Genomic DNA, 20,823 nt, shown 5'->3' with positions numbered 1-20,823 from the left:
ATTGTAATGGGTTGAAAATCACATGACATATGTCCTAAGAAAATCTAGATGTTGGAAGGTCAAGTAATGCTTTCATTTCTTCCAAACAAGCAAACAATTATGGAGAAATGACTATATAACAGGAGAATAAATAAACTTTCCCAAAATAATAATTAATAAACTCAAAGAAAACAATTCCTCCAATTTTTATTTGCTAGCTCTTCACACAACAACACAGGCACCTGCACCCACGCTTGTGTGGGCAGAGATTGGAAGGTTTCAAAAAAATTTCATTGTCATGATATTTTACATGTGCACATCAAATAAGCTATTATACAGCTATGAATATGATAAAGAAAAATTCAAAATTACAAACATTTGAGTGCCAAGATGAAGATATAGATATGAATCTTGAGGAATTAGTCAAGTGAAAGAAGGCAGTCTTGAATCCGCACTTGCCTCCTTGAGACAAGATAAGTGTAAATATTTTGTAAGTGTTCTTTGTATATAGGTGTTATTCTTGTTTTGGACTGAGATAAAATTCTCTCATCCTATCATTTTTACTCTAAAAAGGATACAGATATATGGCTGTCTGCTTCTTTGATATCCTTTTATCAAGGAAGGTGAAGAGGGTCTAGAATCAGATGGCATAACTGCATTTCTTGATCTTTACTACCAGCCACTCTTTTTCCTTTAAACTCCATTTCGAATATATGCACCGGCAAGAATTTTCACTTGAAAAACAAAGTTGATGAAACCTTGTATACGCATTCAATCTTCAATCCATTGTATAAATATCTCTTCTCTACTGTGGATTTTATGGATTGATTATCTGAGTGGCTTAATTATGCAAGACACTGAGCAAGTTATTCTTCATCAAATAAATGATCTCTTGCCAGAAAATTCAGGGACCCAAAATCTTTGGTGAAACCAAGCTGGACCTGCAGCATCTACCAGATCCTTACATGATCATAGCATCCCCATCCTGCAACACATAGTTTTTAGTGGCAGCCTCTTTTATGAGTTATGACATCTTTTTGCCTGATATCAATCATGACCTCAACATCTTGTTCCTTAACTTGCAATTTGCTTCTCTCCCAACAGCCTCCGAAATAGAGACTCTTATCTTTATCTTGGTATGAAATTGTCTTCCTTAATTGAGTGTCCAACAGATAATTTCATCTGTGTTCCTAATTCACTCAACATCGAGTACATTATCTTTTTCCTATAGCCTGAATTATTCTTAACATATTTAGATTCAAAATCTTCAAGATGAACCAAGCTGGATGCTGCTTCTTTCTGCAACCCCTTTTCTTTTATCATCAATCTCACATGTTCAACATCATCCCATCTACCTTTAGCAGCATACATATTTGACAGCAAAATATAAGGGCCAATATCTTGTGGCTCCAACTCAATAAATCTCTTGGCTACAATCTCTCCAAGCTCCGAGTCCAAGTGGTTACTACAACCAGAAAGTAATGCTCCCCATATTGCAGATCCAGCCTTTACAGGGACCATCCTTATAAGCTCTTCTGAGTTTTCCACCAAACCAGCTCGAGCCAGGAGATCAACCATGCAACCATAGTGTTCAACCTTGGGCTCAATTTTGTAAACTCTTTGCATAAGATCAAAGTACCACCAACCCTCCATGACCATTCCGGCATGCGTACATGCAGATAACACACTGATAAAAGTGGCATCATTTGGTTGCTGGCCTGCCTTCTCCATCTCCAAGAACAGTTCAAGCGCTTTGTCCCCAATCCCATGTAATCCATACCCCATGATCATAGAGTTCCACGACACAACACTTCTCACCGGCATCTCATCAAAAACACCCTTGGCCAAATCCATAGCCCCACATTTTGCATACATCGTGAGCAGACAAGTCAAAAGCAAGACATCAGGCTTAATGTTGTTACTTCTGATAAAAGAATGAACCCACATGCCCATACTGAGCTTCCCTAAATTTGCACACGCGGTGAGCACACTCACTAAGGTAGCCTCATTCGGCACTGCCTCTCTTCCTTCCACCATTTTACCAAACAGCATCAAACACTCACCATAATTCTTCACCCGCGCATGCAGCGCCAACACAGAATTCCATGAAACCACATTCCTCACAGCCGCGGGCATCCGATCAAAAAACTTAACAGCCAGAGAAACATTCCCAACCCTCGCACACCCATCAATCATGCAATTCCAAGACACAGCATCCCGCTCAGGTATTGTCTCAAACAACTCATTCGCAGCATCCAAATCCCCAACCCCAACATACCCCGCAATCAAGCAGTTCCAACTTAAAACATCCCTATCAGGCATTTCATTGAACACTTTGCGGGCAGCACCAATTTCCCCATTCTTGACATACCCATCAATCATGGAGTTATAACTAACCAAATCCAACCAACAACTTTCATCAAACACCATCCGGGCATTTCCAATTCTGCCGAAAACAGAGTACATTCTAATCAGCGAGTTCCGGGCAAACAAATCTGACCCGAACCCGAATTTGACAATCCGGGCATGACCCTTTAGCCCTTCTCGGAAAGACCCAATGTCGGTACATACTTTGATCAATAGGGGGAACGTGTAGTGGTTTGGGGGGACGGAACGGGCGAGCATTTTGCAGTAGTAGAAGCGGAGAGCAGCGGGGAAGTCGGGTTTGCGAGCGTAGGCGCGGATGATGGTGTTGCAGTGAAAAGCGTCGGGGTGGTGGAGATGATCGAAAAGGAAAGTGGCGCGTGGGAAAGTGACGGAATGGGAGCAGAGTTTTTTGATGGCTGAGGTGGCGAAGAGAGGGTGCTGGGAGAGGCCAGAAACGATGAGTTGGGACAGAACCTGGTTCAATTCGTGGAGGTTCTTCCATGACTCAAGTGCCGCAAACAGCACTTCGTGTTTCCCCCTAACTGCCATTTACTTTTGACGCAAACACTGCATTTTGTTCTTTCTTTCACTTTTGTTTGCCAGCGTTTCAACTTAGTGAGATATAACTCTCCCCTGTGCGTCTCACGCATTCATTGTGTTTTTTATTTTCCTACTGGAATTTATTAGTGACTAGAAAGAATCCAAATCCCTTAATATGGGTCTCTAGAATGAAAGAGTAAAAATCCTTATTTCATTTTAGTTTTTAATTGTTATCAAACTCGTATTAGGCTCGGATTGCAAGGTCTCATTTTAATGTTGTGGTGAGGATGAATTAAATTCGTTGGAAAGAAAAATTCTATTAAAAATGACTAATTAAATTTTTCTCATAATTTTAGTCGAGGCAAATTTACGAAAGAGGATTCCTTTTAAAAACAATTTATGAAAGAGGGTCCGTTTCAAAACAAATTCCGGTGGGGGTCTGATATTTACGTGCAATCCGCCATTACTACTGGCGGCAAGCTTGTATCGCTATCGACAGCAGCGGGACGCAGGCGGTATCGCCATTGGCATCAGCGATACACTTGTATCGCCATTGGTAGCTGCGGAACAAAAGCTGAGTCACTCTGCGTGCCGCTATTCAAGCTGGCGATACATGCTGACTAAGCATGTCGCCATTAGGACTGGCGGGACATGCCAACGTGGGCAGTCCCGCCATTGGTGCCTGCGAGACCAAGTCAGCATTGTTTTGCATTGATTAGCGGAATGAAGGTCACATGCATTTGTAGGTTATTCAGACTGATGGGCTGTGACTCAACAAGCTAGGGCACGTTCTTGCTTTTTGCAAGAAAACTAGACCATTGCTTTGTAGATAGGGCACTGTTATTGCATTGGTCTTTGTAGATAGGGCACTGTTATTGCATTGGTTAGGACAATGAAGGTCACATGCATTGCAGTTGAGGGTATTCAGACTAGTACTAGTACGTAGGAGGTAGGAGGTGACATGCATACAGGTTCCTTTGTTTGATATTACAGATAGCTTTGGTGTAAATTTTGTTTAAATACAGCAGTTGGAATGATACTCCATACTTGCAAAATTTGATATTGAAGAGAGTAAGAAAGACTTTGAAGTTTGCTGAGGAGAGAGGAAGAAAGACTTTGAAGTTTGCTCAGGAAGAAAGACTTTGAAGTTTTGAAGTTTGCTGATTCTATAGTAAGATTATATTTATTTAAAGAAAGTCTTATTTAGTTTTGTTTATTTATCATGTACAAATTTTTTATTTTGAAGTAATAAATTTTATGGTTAGAATACAATTTTAAGGTAAAATTGTATTAATTTTGTAAATTAGATTTTTAATATAGAAATTATTAGCAATAATTAATTGTAAGCCTTTTTTTAATGGTTTTTGTGAATGAAATTAATTTCTGTATTTGACATATACAATTGTTTTGGTATTATTTGACATATAATTTAATTTAAGACAAAAACTAATTATATGTTATTTCTTAACTATTTTGTGGTTTGTTTTGAGTTAAAAACGAAGTTTCATTTTACTTGTGATAAAATTTAGTATAAGTTAACAAAAAGAAATTGTAATTTTAATTATAAAAAACAATAACGAAACTACAAGGAAATTAAAATTAATGATATGCAAAATAATGTATATATAAATTTAATTTAAAAGTCCCGTGATTTAATTTACTAACATAAAAACTAGCATGGGAATAACAATTTTTCATTACTATATTTATTAGTAATTTATTGATTTTTAATAATCTTAAAAGAACTTTATCTAATTTGGACTTTTAGATTATTTGATACTTTATGGTAAATAAGAAAAATATTGAGATAACAAATTAGCACTAGATCAGGTCTAATTATTTCTTCACTTTTCGAAAAATCATAGGTGAATATTCTATATCTCCATTTTGTGTTTGAAATTTTTGTGAAGTTGAGGAATTTTTCATAAATTATTTAATTAGAGTAATTTTTTTTAGAATAAAGTATGAATGTGTAGTTTAAGTTTAATAGAGCAAGCAAATAAATATTTTATATTTGTATCATTGACAAAATATTTAATTTAAGTAATAATTTTATTTGTTAGACTAAAATTTGAAGGTCAAGTTTAAGTGAATTTTTTTTAATTAGAATTTTTATTTTAAAATTAGTTTGAGTAATTATTTGTAATCCTCTTTGTTCATGGTTTTTGTGGCTTAGAAGAAATTTGACATGTGACCCTTCTGGTTATAAATATTATAGGTGAGTCTTTAAGTTTTTGAAGGATTATTTTTTTGAATTATTTAATTTGACGCATGAGTAATTTTTTTTTTGTTAGAATGATATCTCAATGTTTACTTTAAGTTTAATAGAGGAAGCAAATAAATTTTTTTATTTTTATGATTCACAAAATATTTATTTGAAGTAATAATTATTTTATTTAGAAACAAATTTTAACACGTGAAGTTTAAGCCTATTAATTTTTGTAATTAAGTTTTTTACTTTGAAGTTATTTTTTAATAATGTTTACTTATTTTAATTTGTAGTTTAAGTTTAAGTTTAATTTTAAGTTTAAGTTTAAGTTTAAGTTTAAGTTAGTAGATCAACCAAGCAAATACACTTATTTATTTTAAAACTACTATTGTTATGATTAATTATTTTTAATTTTGATCATGTAGGTATATCATGAATTCAATTATTACAGTGTTGTATTTCAATGGAAGAGTATATGAAGACAATGATGGTGTAATATTTGAAGGCAGTAAAAAGGTCATTCAGATTAAACGCGGAATTAGTTTCAATGCTTTGAAAAAAAATTGGAGATAAGGTAAAGTTAGAAAATAATGAAATTATTTCTACTATAAGTTATAGATTTTTAGTTTCAGGAAAATATGTTGCGTTGCAAATTTGTGATGACGAAGATGTTGAAACTATGATCGAAAGTTTTCAACAACAACAATAAATGTCAGTTCTAGAATTATACGTAGAAAAGGATGTTGCTGGTGGTTCTATGTTTCATGTTGCAAATTCTGTTACGTCATGTGGACGTAATGTATCTCATGATGACTCGGAACTGCCAAGAAATATAAGCAATTTACATGTTGATGAAGATGATGATGATGATGATGATTATTATCTTGCATCTAACTCATACGTTGAAGAGTCTTTCGATGAAGATGATAGTGATGATGGAATATCTGATACAGACGATGAAGTCACTGACATCGTTGAACCAGTTTCAATTGTTCACCCAAGCCAAGGTAAATGTTTGTGAAATACAAAATTAGTTGAATACATCTATCTTTTTATGAGAATTGTATTTAATGGTAACTAAATAGGATTAGTTTGTTGACGTGATTTTTTTATAAAAAATTATTAGGTGTACCAGAAATTCAAAATCCATTTTGGAATGATGCTATGCATTATAATAATATCAATTGGAGTCATCCGGATGAGGAGGACATTTGTGGTCTGGACATGCCAACGACTTTTAATGTTGGACAAGAATTATATGTTGGCATGGATTTTGACAGTAAAGATGCGGTCAAAAATGCACTCAAACAATATGTGATGAAGGTGCATCAAAGTTTTAAGGTTGTTGAAACGAAATCACACAAATATATCGTTTGTTGCCCGAACAACACCGAAGAGTCTCCTTGCCCTTTTTATATGAGGGCAATTTTATCCAAAAAAACTGATGCATGGAAAGTGACACAATGAGGTGGACCGCACACATGTCTAAATATGACTATGACACAAGACCATGAGAAGCTTGATTCAAATTTAATTGCGACTTGCGTAGTAGGTACGTTTTTTATGTTCATATTATCCTACTTTTGTGTTATTTGTTATTTTAATTTGTAATTTTATTTAATTATTTGAATTACAGGCATGATCAGAGAAGATCCATCAATAAAAATTTCTTTGATTCAAGAAAGGATAAATAGTGAATTTTCCTATAAGGTTTCATACATAAAAGCATGGATGGCCAAACAAAAGGCGATTGCAATTGAATATGGCGATTGGGAAGAGTCGTATGCGAAACTCTCGTCATGGCTAACACACATGCAAAGTCATTCTCCTGGCTCTTACTTTCAAATACTACATGACGTTTTTATTGTTGGTAATAGGGTGAGTCGCGAACATCGTCAGTTTCATAGAGTATTTTGGACATTTGGTCAATGCAAGGAGGCTTTTAAGTACTGTAAGCCAATCATACAAGTTGATGGCACACATTTATACGGCAAATACCGTGGGACCCTATTAATGGCCACATCGCAAGATGGAAATGGTGGTGTTCTTCCTCTAGCATTCGCCGTGGTCGAAGGCGAGACGCTAATATCATGGTCATGGTTTTTGGCCTACTTGCGTGAACACGTCATAGATAAGAATGGAATTTGTCTAATATCTGATCGTCACGCAAGTATAAAGTCTGCTGTCGCTAACGAAACACTTGGTTGGCAACCTCCCCACAGTTATCATGTGTACTGCGTCTGACACATAGCCAGCAATTTCAATCGTAAATTCAACAACGCAAAACAAAAAGAGATGTTCAAGAAATTGGGTAAGGTTTATTTTATACATTAATTTAATTTGAGTTTCATTTCTACGTACAACTTTTGATGATAACAAATTTGATGCGGCGTACACTCCTTGCAAGCATGTGTTTGATCAAAACTTAGAAAAATTTCGTCAATTGAGTCCAGCCATAGCAAGATGGATTGATCGCATTTCAAAGGAAAAATGGAACATGGCTTACGATACATCTGGACGACGATATGGTCACATGACAACCAACCTATCAGAATGTGTGAATAAGGTGTTGAAAGATTGTCGCAGCATTCCAATAACAGCGTTGGTCAAGTCAACATATAGTAGGTGTCGAAAGTACTTTGTTGATCGTGGTCGCCAAGCCCAAAGACAATTAAGAAAAGGCCAAGTTTATTGTTCTAAGCTTGTTACAAAACTTAGGAAAAATCAAGAACAAACTTGTTCGCACATCGTTCGCGTGTATGATATCCACTCGACAAGGTTTGAAGTAGAGGAGACCTTCAATCCTATAACGCAACGTGGCGGACAAAAATGGACAGTTAACTTGAATGGCCATTATTGTCAATGCGGAAGGTATTCTGCGCTTCACTATCCATGTTCACACATTATTGCAGCTTGTGGTTACGTGAGCATGAACTACTACCAATATATAGATGTTGTTTACACCAATGAGCACATCTTAAAAGCATACTCCGCATAGTGGTGGCCTCTTGGGAATGAGGCGGCAATTCCTCCTTCTGATGAGGCATGGACACTAATCCCTGACCCAACTACAATTCGTGCGAAAGGTCGGCCAAAATCAACAAGGATAAGGAATGAGATGGATTGGGTCGAACCATTTGACCGCCGACAAAAATGTAGTAGATGTGGAGCTGAAGGGCACAATAGGTGTCGATGTCCAATGCAATCTGACCGTGGGAGTAATTCATTTAATTGATTTATGTATGTTACATGCATGACTTGTATTGTTTTAGGTTTTGTTCAATGTATTTACTTGTTGGTCTTCAATGAAATCGTCAGTTACTTTTTGTTGAATGTGTGCTTCTAATGAAATAAAATTACATTTAGAAGTTGAAATAAATGGAGTGGATCGTTGAGTGACATTGGTGTTGATCGTTAGTTAGAAACGTTAGTGTCTAAGTATTTTGTCTACCTTAGTTTTTTTTTTAACTATCTACAATGACAAACTATGGACTTAGTCATTATGGTTTAGTGTCTAAGTATTTTGGTTTAGTGTTTAGGGTCTAAGCCTTTGGTTTAGTGTTTAGAACTATGTGATTAGGGTTTACGCTTTATGTTTTAAGTGTTAGGTTTTAGTTTTTTCATTTTAAGGGTTAGGGTTTAATTTTTTATTTTAAGGGTTAGGGCTAAGTTCTTTTTATTTTATGGTTAGGGCTAAGTTTTTTTATTTTAGGGTTAGGGTTAATTTTTTAATTGTATGGGTTAGGGTTAGTTCTTATTTTTTATTTGTTAGGGGTTACTTCTAATTTTTTAGGGGTTAGGGGTTAGTTCGTATTTGTTAGGGGTTAGGGCTAAGTTTTTTTTATTTTAGGGTTGGGGTTAATTTTTTTATTTGAAGGGTTAGGGTTAGTCCTTATTGTTTTAGGGGTTAGGGGTTAAGTTCTTATTTTTTTAGGGGTTAGGGTTTAGTTCTTATTTTTTATTCTAGGGTTTATTGTTTATTTTTTAGGGGTTAGTGTTAAGTTCTTTTTATTTTATGGTTTAGGGTAAACAAATTTTATTTTAGGGGCTAGGGCTAACTTTTTTATAAGGGTTAGGGTTTAGTTCTTAACTTGAGGGGTTAGGGTTGAGCGTTTATTTTTTAGGGCTTAGGGCTAGGTTCTTTTTATTTTAGGGGTTAGGGTTAATTTTTTTTATTTAAGGGGGAAGGGCTAAGTTTTTTAGTTGAAGTGTTATGGTTTAGTTCTTAATGATGAAGGCTTAGGGTTTAGTTCTTAATTATGAGGGGTTAGGGTTCAGTGCTTATTTTGTTGGGGTTAGGGCTAAGGTTTTTTATTTTAGGGTTTAGGGGGAATTTTTTTTATTTTAGTGGTTAGGGTTAATTTTTTTATTTGAAGGGTTAGGGTGTAGTTCTTATTTTTGAGGGGTTAGGGCTAAGTTTTTATGATTTAGGGGTTACGGTTAAGTGTTTATATTTTAGGGTGTAGTGTTATTTTTTTAATTTTAGGGGTTAGGGTTAAGTTTTATATTTGAAGGGTTAGGGTTTAGTTCTTATTTTTGAGGTGTTAGGGTTTAGTTCTTATTTTTTAGGGGTTAGGGCTAAGTTCTTTTTATTTTATGGTGTAGGGTTAATTTTTTAATTTGAAGGGTTAGGGTTTAGTTCTTATTTTTTAGGGGTTAGGGCTAAGTTCTTTTTATTTTATGGTGTAGGGTTAATTTTTTTATTTTAGGGGTTAGGGTTGAGTGCTTATTTTCGTGGGGTTAGGCTTAGTTTTTTTATTTAGTGTTAGGGTGTATTTCTGAACATTTTAGGGTTAGGGCTAAGTTTTCTTATTTTAGGGTTTAGGGTTAATTTTTTTAATTTTAGGGGTTAAGGTTAAGTTTTTTATTTGAATGGTTAGGGTTTGGTTAGGGTTTAGTTCTTATTTTTTAGGGAAATAAAATTACATTTAGAAGTTGAAATAAAATTTCTTTTTTTTAATGTGTATTTCTAATGAAATAAAATTACATTTAGCAGTTGAAATAAAATTTCTTTTTTTAATGTGTACTTCTAATGAAATAAAATTACATTTTTTAATGTGAGGGTTAGTTTTTTATTTTAGGGTTAGGGTTTAGTTCTGAACATTTTAGGGGTGAGGGTTAGTTTTTTATTTTAGGGGTTATGGTTAGTTCTTAATTTTTAGGGTTAGGGTTAGTTTTTTTATTTTAGGGTTAGGGTTTAGTTCTGAACATTTTAGGGGTGAGGGTTAGTTTTTTATTTTAGGGGTTAGGGTTAGTTCTTAATTTTTAGGGTTAGGGTTAGCTTTTTTATTGTATGGTTAGGGTTTAGTTCTGAACATTTTAGGGGTGAGGGTTAGTTTTTTATTTTAAGGGTTAGTGTTGGTTCTTATTTTTTAGGGTTAGGGTTAGTTTTTTATTTTAGGGTTAGGGTTTAGTTCTGAACATTTTAGGGGTTAGGGTTAGTTTTTTACTTTAAGGGTTAGTGTTGAGTTCTTATTTTTTAGGGTTAGGGTTAGTTTTTTTATTTTAGGGTTAGGGTTTAGTTCTGAACATTTTAGGGGTTAGGGTTAGTTTTTTATTTTAAGGATCAGTGTTGAGTTCTTATTTTTTAGGGTTAGGGTTAGTTTTTTATTTTAGGGTTAGGGTTTAGTTCTGGGTTGTGAAGGAGACTCTGGAATTGGTTGTTGCATCCCAAATTGTTTCAATACTCTGTCCGGTTGGTGCCACTCAATAACTTGGAAACAAATTAGTGGCACCACCGCGTACCGCGCGAGACTTCCGACTAAACAAACGGGAGGCAACAGTGATATTACGGTTGATGGGTACGGCTCCCACACAAACTACATATAACAACATAGTTATGAATATTTTAGTAAAATAACACATATAATTTTTTATTTTACAAATAGAATAACATGTTCTTACCTCATGACGTTTCATAATATCTAACTTGCGACGAAAAACTCTCACATCATCATTGCCGATATGTTGGTTTCCACGTCGCAGCCACCTACAAAGATTAAAATTTAATATATGCTAAAACCATTTATTCTATTGAAATGAAAGACGCTGCTGAAAATGACTAACCTATGCCCCAGTGGTGTATTTTCTACTTGGGAAGGAGTCCTCTTTGGAGCCAAGGTTGGACATCGTTCCCATGCCCACATTTGTAGTAAGATGCACATACTTCCGATTGATTTAGTTTTATAATCGATGGCATTGCACATCTCTCTGTATAGAAAACCAAGTACGGCAGCTCCCCATGCATATCTGCCACATTCTTCAAAGTCACGTAAAAATTGAAGGTATCTTAGCGAAACTTTGTTACTGCTTTTATCAACGAACAAGACACCTCCAATGAATCTCAATATCCATGCACGGGCAAACCTTCGTACTTGTTCTTCGTCGTCGTCATTATTTATTTGGGAAAAATGGTGAGCCAGCCAACTTAATTTAACCACACTACCTCTAATTTCATCTTCTTGTGGTCTGACTCCCAATAATTCCTCACATAAATCAGCCCAATCAAGATTTGTTGGACCGATTAATGGTAAACCATTCACACTTATACCTAACAATACAGAGACGTCTTGGAGAATAATAGTACATTCTCCGCATCTCATGTGAAAGGTATGTGTTTCTGGCCTCCATCTTTCTATCAGAGCACTAATTAATGAGGCATTTATTTTTAAGTACCCCATCTTGATAATCCAGGCGAAACCAGATTGTAGAAGAAAAGGAAAAATTTGCTCAGGAATTTGTTTTTCCCCTTGATACGTGGGGACAGCTCGTCTGATATGTAGTTTCCTATCTTCTTTCTCATTCCAAACATGTTCTGAAACATGTTTAGGTTGCATCCATATTACATCAGCATCAATGAGGTCAGACTTAATGTTAACATGTGATGAAGATGATGATGAAGATGCCATTGCTACTACAAAAAAAAAAAAATATAATACATTATTTGTAGATAATATAAATTAAATTAAACTACACACATTTATAAAAACATTATTAAATATATAACAATAAATTTGAAAAAAATCAAACTGGCCAATTTTTAATATATTCTATACATAAATTAAAATACATGTGAACAAAACTTTAAATAAATAATTTTTTTCTACAATTAACAAAAAAATAATTGAATAAAATATGGACTAACAAATTATTTATAATACAAACAAATATTGAAATGCAAAAAATTATTTAAAAATATATATACAAAAATTATAATAATGTACAATCTATCATATATTTAATAACATAAATTTCCTAAAACAATTAATATTAACCTACAAACTAAAACTAACACTGATCATATATATATATAACTAAAAACTAAAAACTAAAAATTATTAACTCAAACAATATTAACTTATTTATTTAAAACTATACTATCTATATATAACATACAAAAATATATAACACACAAAAATATAACACTAATAAAGCAAATTTACGCATCTCTAATATTACAATTATTTATTTACGTGTAACATGCTTAATATTATAAAAAAAAAACTTCGTACCTCATTGCCCAAAGGCTCTTCGCTATGCGAAGGTATGGGGGAGGGATGTTGTATGCAACCTTACCCTTGCATATGCAAAGAGGCTGTTTCCGGATTCGAACCCATGACCAACAAGTCACCAAGGCACAACTTTACCGCTGCGCCAGGACTCGCCCTCAACATGCTTAATATTATAAAAACTAAAAATTTATGTCTACCTAAAATTTACAAATATGTACGCTAATATTAATTTATACCTAATATTTCTACCTTATCTAATATTACGTGTGTGTCTAATATTTCTAAGGCTAATATTAAGTGTGTCGGAACGTTTGGCTGTGGCTTACTAAAATATCATATATATACTACAAACTAACCTTCAAATATATACTACAAACTAATAACATCATACTTATTTTTATACAAACTAACCTTCAAATATATACTACAAATCTCAAAATATATACTACAAACTAAATAATATTTTTATACTAACTAACCTAACCTAACCTACTCTTCAAATATCCGTTACTACATAAAAATTAATAACAACATACTTATTAATTTATTAATAATAATAACTAACCTAACCTTACTATACCTATTAATCTTAATTAACCTAAACTTACAATACCTATCTAGCTAACCTATTATTTTAAAAATATTAACAAACAGAATATATAAATCATAATATATAAATATATAAATGTAATTTAAGAAAATCACTTACCAGGGCAATTAGGAATTATGAACTATGGAAGAAAAAAACTCAGCAAAAGCAAAGCACCAACAGCACGCAGAACACTCAAGAAATTCAAGAATGGAGAAAAGCAAAGGTAAGGTAGAAGAAAAGAAGTGTGAATCCAAAGTTTACGTTCAAGTTATTTTATAGAAGAAAAGCGTATACAATGGTCAAAAGCTACTCAAATCCTACTCTGCATCCCTAAACAATGCTATGCTGCATCCCTAAACAATGGAGAGCAGAACCTTGAAGCCTGCAAGCCTGAAAAGTTGAAGCCCTGCAAGCTTCACGTGAAGCATGGCTGTCTCACCAGCACCGTGGGCGAGTCCCACGTGGCCTATCCCGCCAGAAAGGCTAGCAGCTCCAGCTGGGGTGTGTCGCCATTCCCATTGGCGACACTCTCCTCTGTCCTCCTACGTGGCCTATATCGCCACTACCAGTGACGATACTCTCCTCTCTCCAGCTTTGCCGCCACTGGCAATGGCGGGTTCAGCCTTGCCGCCAGTGGCAATGGCGGTTTCCCCCGAGAAACAGACCCCCTCCGTTATTTCTTTTGAACAGACCCCATCCCGCAAAAAGTTTTTAAAATAAGACCCCTTAGGTAGATTTGCCTTTTAGTCGACAGCAAAGTACATGTTTGTATAATTTGTTAGTTGTCTTTAACCTCTACAAATATATTTAAAAAGTCGATAAATACTTTATACTGTATTATAAAAAAAAATCCTTATTAGTTATTGACTTTTATGGCTTTATAATCTCAAGAACTGATATCTTATTATTCCAAGCAGTAACGGAAGGAAACTTAATCAACCGATGACAATCATATCAGTACCAACTATAAAATGAATAATTCCTCATTGGTCATGAAAATTGTAATTATGGGTGTAAATGAGACATTATTTGTGAATTGTTCAAACTCAGCTTGTTAAATGTTAGATCAAGTTTGTTTGTTTAATTAAATAAATAAACTTAATCTTGAAATTGAGCTCAATTATTTAAATGAGTCAAATTTAAGGTTCATAAGTTTTGATATTAATAATTCGTAAATAACTCATTTATATATTATCAAAGAAAATTAAAATTATATAAGTGTCACAATATCATATCACTTAGTAAGTTATTATCTAGTATTATCATATTTTATTAAATATTAAATTGATTATGCTAAAAAATAATTTCAGAAATGTTTTTGCAAATTAAAAAAAATTAAGTTATAAATGAATTAAACAAAGTCAACTCCAAGCTTTTACTTGTGTTCATTTAAATAAATGAACCAAGCTTGAGTCATTAATTTTTTTTTTAGAGTCAAGCTTAAATTTTCAATGTTCGGCTCCCGCTCAGTTACAACCCTATTTGTAACTGATTATTTTAATCTTGACTCTGCAATTTTATTTTATTTTTATCTTAGTCTGTGATTCTATAAAACATCATCCACATTTTTTATGCTAAGCGCATATTTGGACCAGCTTTCAAATGTGAATATACATGCATCGATCATACTTTATTATGTGTAGCTTTTGCTTAACGTGGGGCGGGAACGCAGTTTTAAACATATCTAAGTGAATAAAATTTTGTAAAATCGAAGACTCACTAGAGCTTTTAATTTCATGGACTAATTAAAATTGAGGTTTAGTTATTCCTTTAAAAAAAAGTACAGTTGTAACACTAGATCTAGAAGGACTGGAAACTGAGATTTTCTTCATTTGAATGCATTCCTAGGCTACCTTTTCATAATTAGGATGAAGAAGGGAAATGAAGACATTTATCTTTCAATCAAAGTAAACAATAATGAATAACCAACTAACCAAAGAGCTGTATTACATTAGTTCTTCAATTGTTACCTCTCCACTTGTTTCCTATAATTTCTCTCACATAAAGTTGTTTAAGTCTAAAGGACTAATTAATCTTTACAGATCTGAGGCAAACACATTCCAAAATAAATAGCAAGAGACACAATAATACAAAACTTCAGGGCAAGGCACATTCATTCAGCAAGAACATCCCCCTGACTGAGGTTGGGAATCATGGCTACCAGAAGACCTCAGGTTCACGTCGACCATATCTTCCTGTTTTGTTGTAGATAGTGTTTCCATTCCGGGTAATGCAGCAGCAATTTTTCGAAAGAGGGCCTAAATATAAAAAGTTTGGTAAAGCAGTACAAATGAAAAGTCAGGACTAGGTATATATAACAAGTAGATATATCATAATGCCAGCAAGTATATCCAACATATAATTGAGGCAAACTTAAGGAAAATTTTAGGTTGACTTGTAGAAACAACCAACTGTTGTATTCATTCTGCAAGACACATCTCATCGGGAAATGACGCATGACACCATAGTCCAGATGGATTTTATCGACTATCCATATTTGAACCATTTGTAACATCTCATCCGAGACAATGCAATACGCTTATTATAAAAGAAAATCATATTAACTTCCAAGACAAATTATCACTAAAAAGAATACATGCTCCTTAGGACCTGGTGAGATACTGATATTTATTGAATATCTATGGCATAGAAGGGAGAGGCTTACCTTTATATTAAAGCCGGCTTTTGCACTAGCCTCAATAAACATAACGTTTAGCTCTCGGGACTTTGCTTCCCCTTCCTCTGTAGAGACTTGCCTGAAGTGTTAAATGTATAGAACATTATTCATAATGAAAAGTCAATGCAAAAACAACCTTGTTCCTGTAACCATTTTGTCCTGGATTAGGAACCCAAGGTGAATTCTTAAACATTTCACTGGCTACTACTTGTATATAGTAGATTTTTAAATATTATAAAATCATTAGTCATTGTACCATAGAAATCCCCATGCTGGAAATAAGCTACCGAAAGGGAAATGGAAAGCATGCCATTGTTTGTATAAGGCATCGAAACAAATATGCAGAGTGCAAAAGAAGCATTTCAAGGGCCAAACCATTCAAGCTACTAAAGCCTATGAGAAAATGTAAGTCTCACTTCCTTAGGGACTTAGTGTTAGAAAATCAACTTAATTATGGTCATCCCTAACTCGCCTTAGTAGCGGTCTCTTTGAGGGCTGCCTTAATTGCAACCTCAAGGATGGTGTTTAGTCTCACATTGATTAGAGATATAGTTTAAATAGAGCTTATAAAGCTTGGGTAGTCTCCACCTTACAAGCTAGTTTTGTAGGATTAAGTTAGGTCCAAAGCCCAAATGACTTGGACTATCATAGATATAGGGTTCTGCTAATTCCTTTCATATCATCTTGCATGGATAACAGTGACCCCCTTCTGGCATGTTTCTTAAAAACTAAGCAACATTTTGGATTAGCGTATTTTTGGGGAAAATAACTTTTTTTTTTCTTGTGCAGCTTCATGGACAACTTCTCAATAGAAAGCGATTATTTCACCCGAAATAAGCTTTCCTGTGCATGGTTAGGAAAATGAAGCATGTTCCAAACTCACCTAGTCAGGAAACAATATCCAGTCTTTAGCAAGAAAAAAACATATTTTAACAGTTTTTCCTGAAAATGTTGCAAACATAGTGGAAGGACAGAAAGCCAAATTGGACAACATCTTTCACTGTCCCTCCTCCCACTTTCCCAAGATATCTCTCACTTAGATGTACACATACCTGATAATAAATATATTGAAGAAAAGAAGAAACTGAATGAAGACCTTAAACTATGCCATGTTGAAGACAATGGAGGAGGTACTCTTCGGCAAACTAGATTATTTCATAGTTTTCTCTAGGTCTTTCGTACATTGCAAATGAAGTTTGTGATGTATATGTCTAATATATAGCTTAAGATGTTTTACATTTTATCTTAATGGACTACTTGTCATGAGTCATTCATTCTCAAGGAATTCTTGAGGCTATTCAAGGCTTGAATCAGTGACACGGCAACTATTCCAGTTGTTTGAAGATCTGAACCAATTTATAACTCATTCACCATATAAAACACTAATCCCCCTTCATATGATTGATGAATTTTTCTATTAGCTTTAATCTACTGCACACAGTATTGTTTTCTCAGTCTCGTCCCTCATCCCACAGTCTAGCCTGTGAAGAATGAAATGATTATTTGTGTAGTTGTACTTCCCTTGATCACAACAATTTCTTCTTCACTAACCCATAAACTTTCTCTAAGTGTTGAATTAGTAATTAGTCAAAAATCAAAATCAAATAGTTCATTAGATAATACAGAACATAGGAGTCATGTCATGAAACCGGCCAGTATAAACTATCTGATGAAGTTAGTCACTACCATTGATTAGCCATTACCTTTTATCCACAAGATCAGTTTTGTTCCCAACAAGAACCACAATAACATCGCTGCCTCTTTCACTGCGCACCTCTTCAATCCACTTTGATGTGTTTAGGAAAGTCTGACGGCCTATATCGTAAGAAGGCTGAATAATCAGAAAGTGTCCATCAAAGTGTTTAGGAACAGTGAACAAAAAACTATGCACATGTGATATGAATCATCTAGAGAGATTCGAGCTGTCTAGGAATAACAGGCAGCACCTGTTAGAGAAAGCTACTTCTTGAGAAGTTCTGGTTCCTGATAATTGGCACAGGTACCTTTAGAATCTGGGGAAGGCCACATGTTCATCCCATATTCACTTTCTTTTTTGGTTAAAAGAATTCACCCACTTTATGTGAAAAATGAATATTTCACTCAAATCATATCCCAAAGAAAGGAAAAGGAATAACTTAAATAAGGCTATTTTTTTTAAATGGAGCATACATATTCCTCAAAGATATAAATCTTCTTCCTTAATAAGTTTTTGAGGAAATTGATGATGAATAGCAAACTCAGCTCTTCAAATTCAACACTTTTAATTAACCAGCATCCAAAAAAAAACTTAAATTAACTATTAATATATTATTATAATGAAATGAAAAACCTGCAAGAAAATATAATTTGTCATGAGGGAATAGTTGAAAAGAAAGTAGGTCAAAATGGCATACTTGCAACATCATAAACAATGACAGCAACAGATGAGTCCCTAATGTAGCTTGGAATAAGACTTCTAAATCTTTCCTGTCCAGCTGTATCCCTGTCACAAATGAAAAAAAAATTAAAAGTGAAGGTGTTGAGATGAAGAAAACTAAGAGAATTCAATAAAAAAAAAAAAAAGCTATAGTGTACTGCTTATGTATGGAAACTCAACTAAATATTGCCAATCAAACATTTAAACTCCACTGAACTCAGTCCGGTTTTCCAATATGCATCAACTTTTGAAATAAAGCCAAGCATACAAAGCAGTAAGCAGGAAATGCTGCAGATTACAAAATGCATTATAGCATCATGTTCAGCTTAAATCAATCCACGTCAAAACCTAATTTTTTATGCTATAAAGTAAAATACAAATGAAAACATAATAGTTAATATTTAAAATCCATTAAACAGACATTATAGTGAGATTAAAAGGTATGACATAAAGGCAAAATACTTTAAAACTAAATGAATAATTTTTTTAAAGAAAGATTTAAAATTTTATTAATCATAAAATATCACATGTTCTCTAATGCAGATTCCGATATACCAAATAAATCTTTGAAATATAACTTAACTAAAGAAACCAGATAAACATCAAATTGTGATGTATGTGCAGTTCAATAATTTGCATATTTTAGGAGTGGATGAAAACTGAGGAGAAAAAAAGGGAAGGGGGGGAGACATTGTTCGTCCCTTATTTGCAGGGAAGTTATCTTTACTCTACAGGATTCCAAAATTTAGTATTCCAGTATCTCTTTACACTTGATGAGAAACAGCAAAAACAGATAGTTAAAATAATAGCATTGTCATTCTCTCTTCATTATAGACCAAGCAATCCTTCGTTTGCTTCCCCTTCCATCACTTTCTTCACAAATATTCCATACCCTTTCTAGTGGAATTTTAAAATGATCAAGCAACATCTTACCACAACTGCAGTCGAACAGTTCGATCTTCAAGATACATAGTTTTTGACAGAAAATCGATACCGATTGTAGCCTGTTTAGCAAAAGGAAAAGAAAACAAAGTTTTGAGTACGGTAAAATTGTAAACAACTCAATTTAGGAAAATGGAAATGCATGTAATTCAAGAATATGCATAAGACGTAATACAAGAAAAATGTAAACAACTTAATGCATGTGTAGAATTATATCTGTACATAATGTGTAGTGTACAGATACGCATGTGTACAGATTAAGAGGAAAATAAAGGGTATAGTTAACTGTAGACTCTAGTTTCACTTGCAGGTGGAAAAGGAAGTAAAGACAGGAAAATACATGTATTGTATGTCCTAAAATCATTTCGCATGACTCAGCATTACTGGTGCTACAAAGTTCTTATATACCTATATTTTTTCTATTTTAAATATAATTTACTACTAAACTATTTGACCTCTATATAGATCAAGTATTTGAGACACGTGCAACACTGCAATCTGTTTTCTGTTTCTCTCCTCCCTATGCCATTTCCTCCCCTGAAGTTGCATCATACAGCATAAACATATCAATCATATTAGCAACCCAATTTTCGGATTTAAATTATTAAATGTCTCCAAGCCAAACACAATTGGAATGAGGGGGGAAAAATGTTAAAATTTAAAAAAGAATTTTAAATTTCATATGTCAGAACACATTGGCGTGATTTAAATAGCAATTTCTTAAAAACAAATAATGAACCTTAATTCAAGAACATATCACCAATCATGTCAAAACTGGAACGAAAGCAATGATCCCATCCCACGATAAAACCGTGATCTCTTGAATGTTTTGAAAATAATAATGGAAATGCAATGAAATAGTGAAAGTGAGATTGGATCTGAAAGAAGAAGACCTGATAAGTGTTGTCGAATTTGTCGTACATGAAGCGAGTGATGATGCTGGTTTTCCCAACGGACTGATCACCCAAGAACACCAGCTTGTACTTTGCGAGAGCCGACACTGGCGCCATTCTTACAAATCAACCACAATGCAATGCGCACCTCAGATTTGCGCAACACTTCACTCTGACTCTGTCAATGAAATTCAATTCACTTCTTTCTATGATAATTCGATTTTGCTTTTCTCTCTTCAGCTAGCAATCTCAGAAGGAAAGAAAGAAAAGCACTGTGAAAAAATAATGTTAATTAAGTTTTGATTACGATGGATGCGAGGGTGGGTGGGTGAGTGCAATTTTAAATTTATTTTTAGTGCAAGTCTACCTGGATTTAATAATTATTCTCTTTTATTCTCCAAAAGCAGATCGCTAATCGCTACTATTATGTTGTTTTATAATCCCAACATCTATAATAAATGATTGGTTAAATGGATGTCTTATTTTAAATTTAAAAATTTTACAAAAAAAATTAATTTTAATATTAAAATTATTAAAAAATAATATTTGACTTGAATCATATTAAATTTTATAATTAAAAAATTATTCTTTAATTGATAAAAATAAATTAAGTAATTATTACTTATATAAATAACTCACTTAAATAACATACTGTCAAATTATTTATTCTAATAATAAAAAAATTATATAATATTAC

General features: G+C 33.7%; 3 protein-coding genes across 3 annotated transcripts; all 3 read right to left on the bottom strand.

Annotated features, from left to right (window-relative positions):
• Nucleotides 1-167: 167 nt before the first annotated feature.
• Nucleotides 168-3,051, bottom strand: LOC100799232 (pentatricopeptide repeat-containing protein At1g08070, chloroplastic). Its single transcript, XM_003525547.5, has one exon. It carries the CDS (start codon nucleotides 2,893-2,895, stop codon nucleotides 1,108-1,110), a length of 1,788 nt encoding a protein of 595 aa, XP_003525595.1. The 5' UTR covers nucleotides 2,896-3,051; the 3' UTR covers nucleotides 168-1,107.
• Nucleotides 3,052-10,613: 7,562 nt separating this feature from the next.
• On the bottom strand, nucleotides 10,614-12,003 carry LOC106798769 (serine/threonine-protein phosphatase 7 long form homolog). Its single transcript, XM_014775940.3, has 3 exons — nucleotides 11,162-12,003; nucleotides 11,000-11,084; nucleotides 10,614-10,914 (listed from the first exon to the last, which is right to left on the bottom strand). Exons 1-3 carry the CDS (start codon nucleotides 12,001-12,003, stop codon nucleotides 10,714-10,716), a joined length of 1,128 nt encoding a protein of 375 aa, XP_014631426.2. The 3' UTR covers nucleotides 10,614-10,713.
• A 3,064-nt stretch (nucleotides 12,004-15,067) lies between these two features.
• On the bottom strand, nucleotides 15,068-20,445 carry LOC100527651 (P-loop NTPase domain-containing protein). The gene is made up of 6 exons (NM_001248547.2): nucleotides 20,127-20,445; nucleotides 19,225-19,295; nucleotides 18,269-18,357; nucleotides 17,579-17,690; nucleotides 15,864-15,954; nucleotides 15,068-15,456 (listed from the first exon to the last, which is right to left on the bottom strand). Exons 1-6 carry the CDS (start codon nucleotides 20,241-20,243, stop codon nucleotides 15,316-15,318), a joined length of 621 nt encoding a protein of 206 aa, NP_001235476.2. The 5' UTR covers nucleotides 20,244-20,445; the 3' UTR covers nucleotides 15,068-15,315.
• Between the last annotated feature and the right edge of the window lie 378 nt (nucleotides 20,446-20,823).

Source organism: Glycine max, chromosome 5 (assembly GCF_000004515.6).
Source record: "Glycine max cultivar Williams 82 chromosome 5, Glycine_max_v4.0, whole genome shotgun sequence".
NCBI classification, from domain to species: Eukaryota; Viridiplantae; Streptophyta; class Magnoliopsida; order Fabales; family Fabaceae; genus Glycine; species Glycine max.
Note: the sequence above shows the minus strand (reverse complement) of the source record. Positions and strands in the feature narration are given on the sequence as shown.

Coding starts and splice junctions, on each gene's coding strand:
- LOC100799232 (XM_003525547.5), bottom strand. CDS start 2,895: ATGGCAGTTAGGGGGAAACACGAAGTGCTGTTTGCGGCACTTGAGTCA.
- LOC106798769 (XM_014775940.3), bottom strand. CDS start 12,003: ATGGCATCTTCATCATCATCTTCATCACATGTTAACATTAAGTCTGAC. Junction 11,085..11,161: donor AATACACCACTGGGGCATAG/GTTAGTCATTTT, acceptor TAATCTTTGTAG/GTGGCTGCGACGTGGAAACC. Junction 10,915..10,999: donor ATATTATGAAACGTCATGAG/GTAAGAACATGT, acceptor TGTTATATGTAG/TTTGTGTGGGAGCCGTACCC.
- LOC100527651 (NM_001248547.2), bottom strand. CDS start 20,243: ATGGCGCCAGTGTCGGCTCTCGCAAAGTACAAGCTGGTGTTCTTGGGT. Junction 19,296..20,126: donor AATTCGACAACACTTATCAG/GTCTTCTTCTTT, acceptor TTTGCTAAACAG/GCTACAATCGGTATCGATTT. Junction 15,955..17,578: donor ACTGATCTTGTGGATAAAAG/GTAATGGCTAAT, acceptor TTAACACTTCAG/GCAAGTCTCTACAGAGGAAG.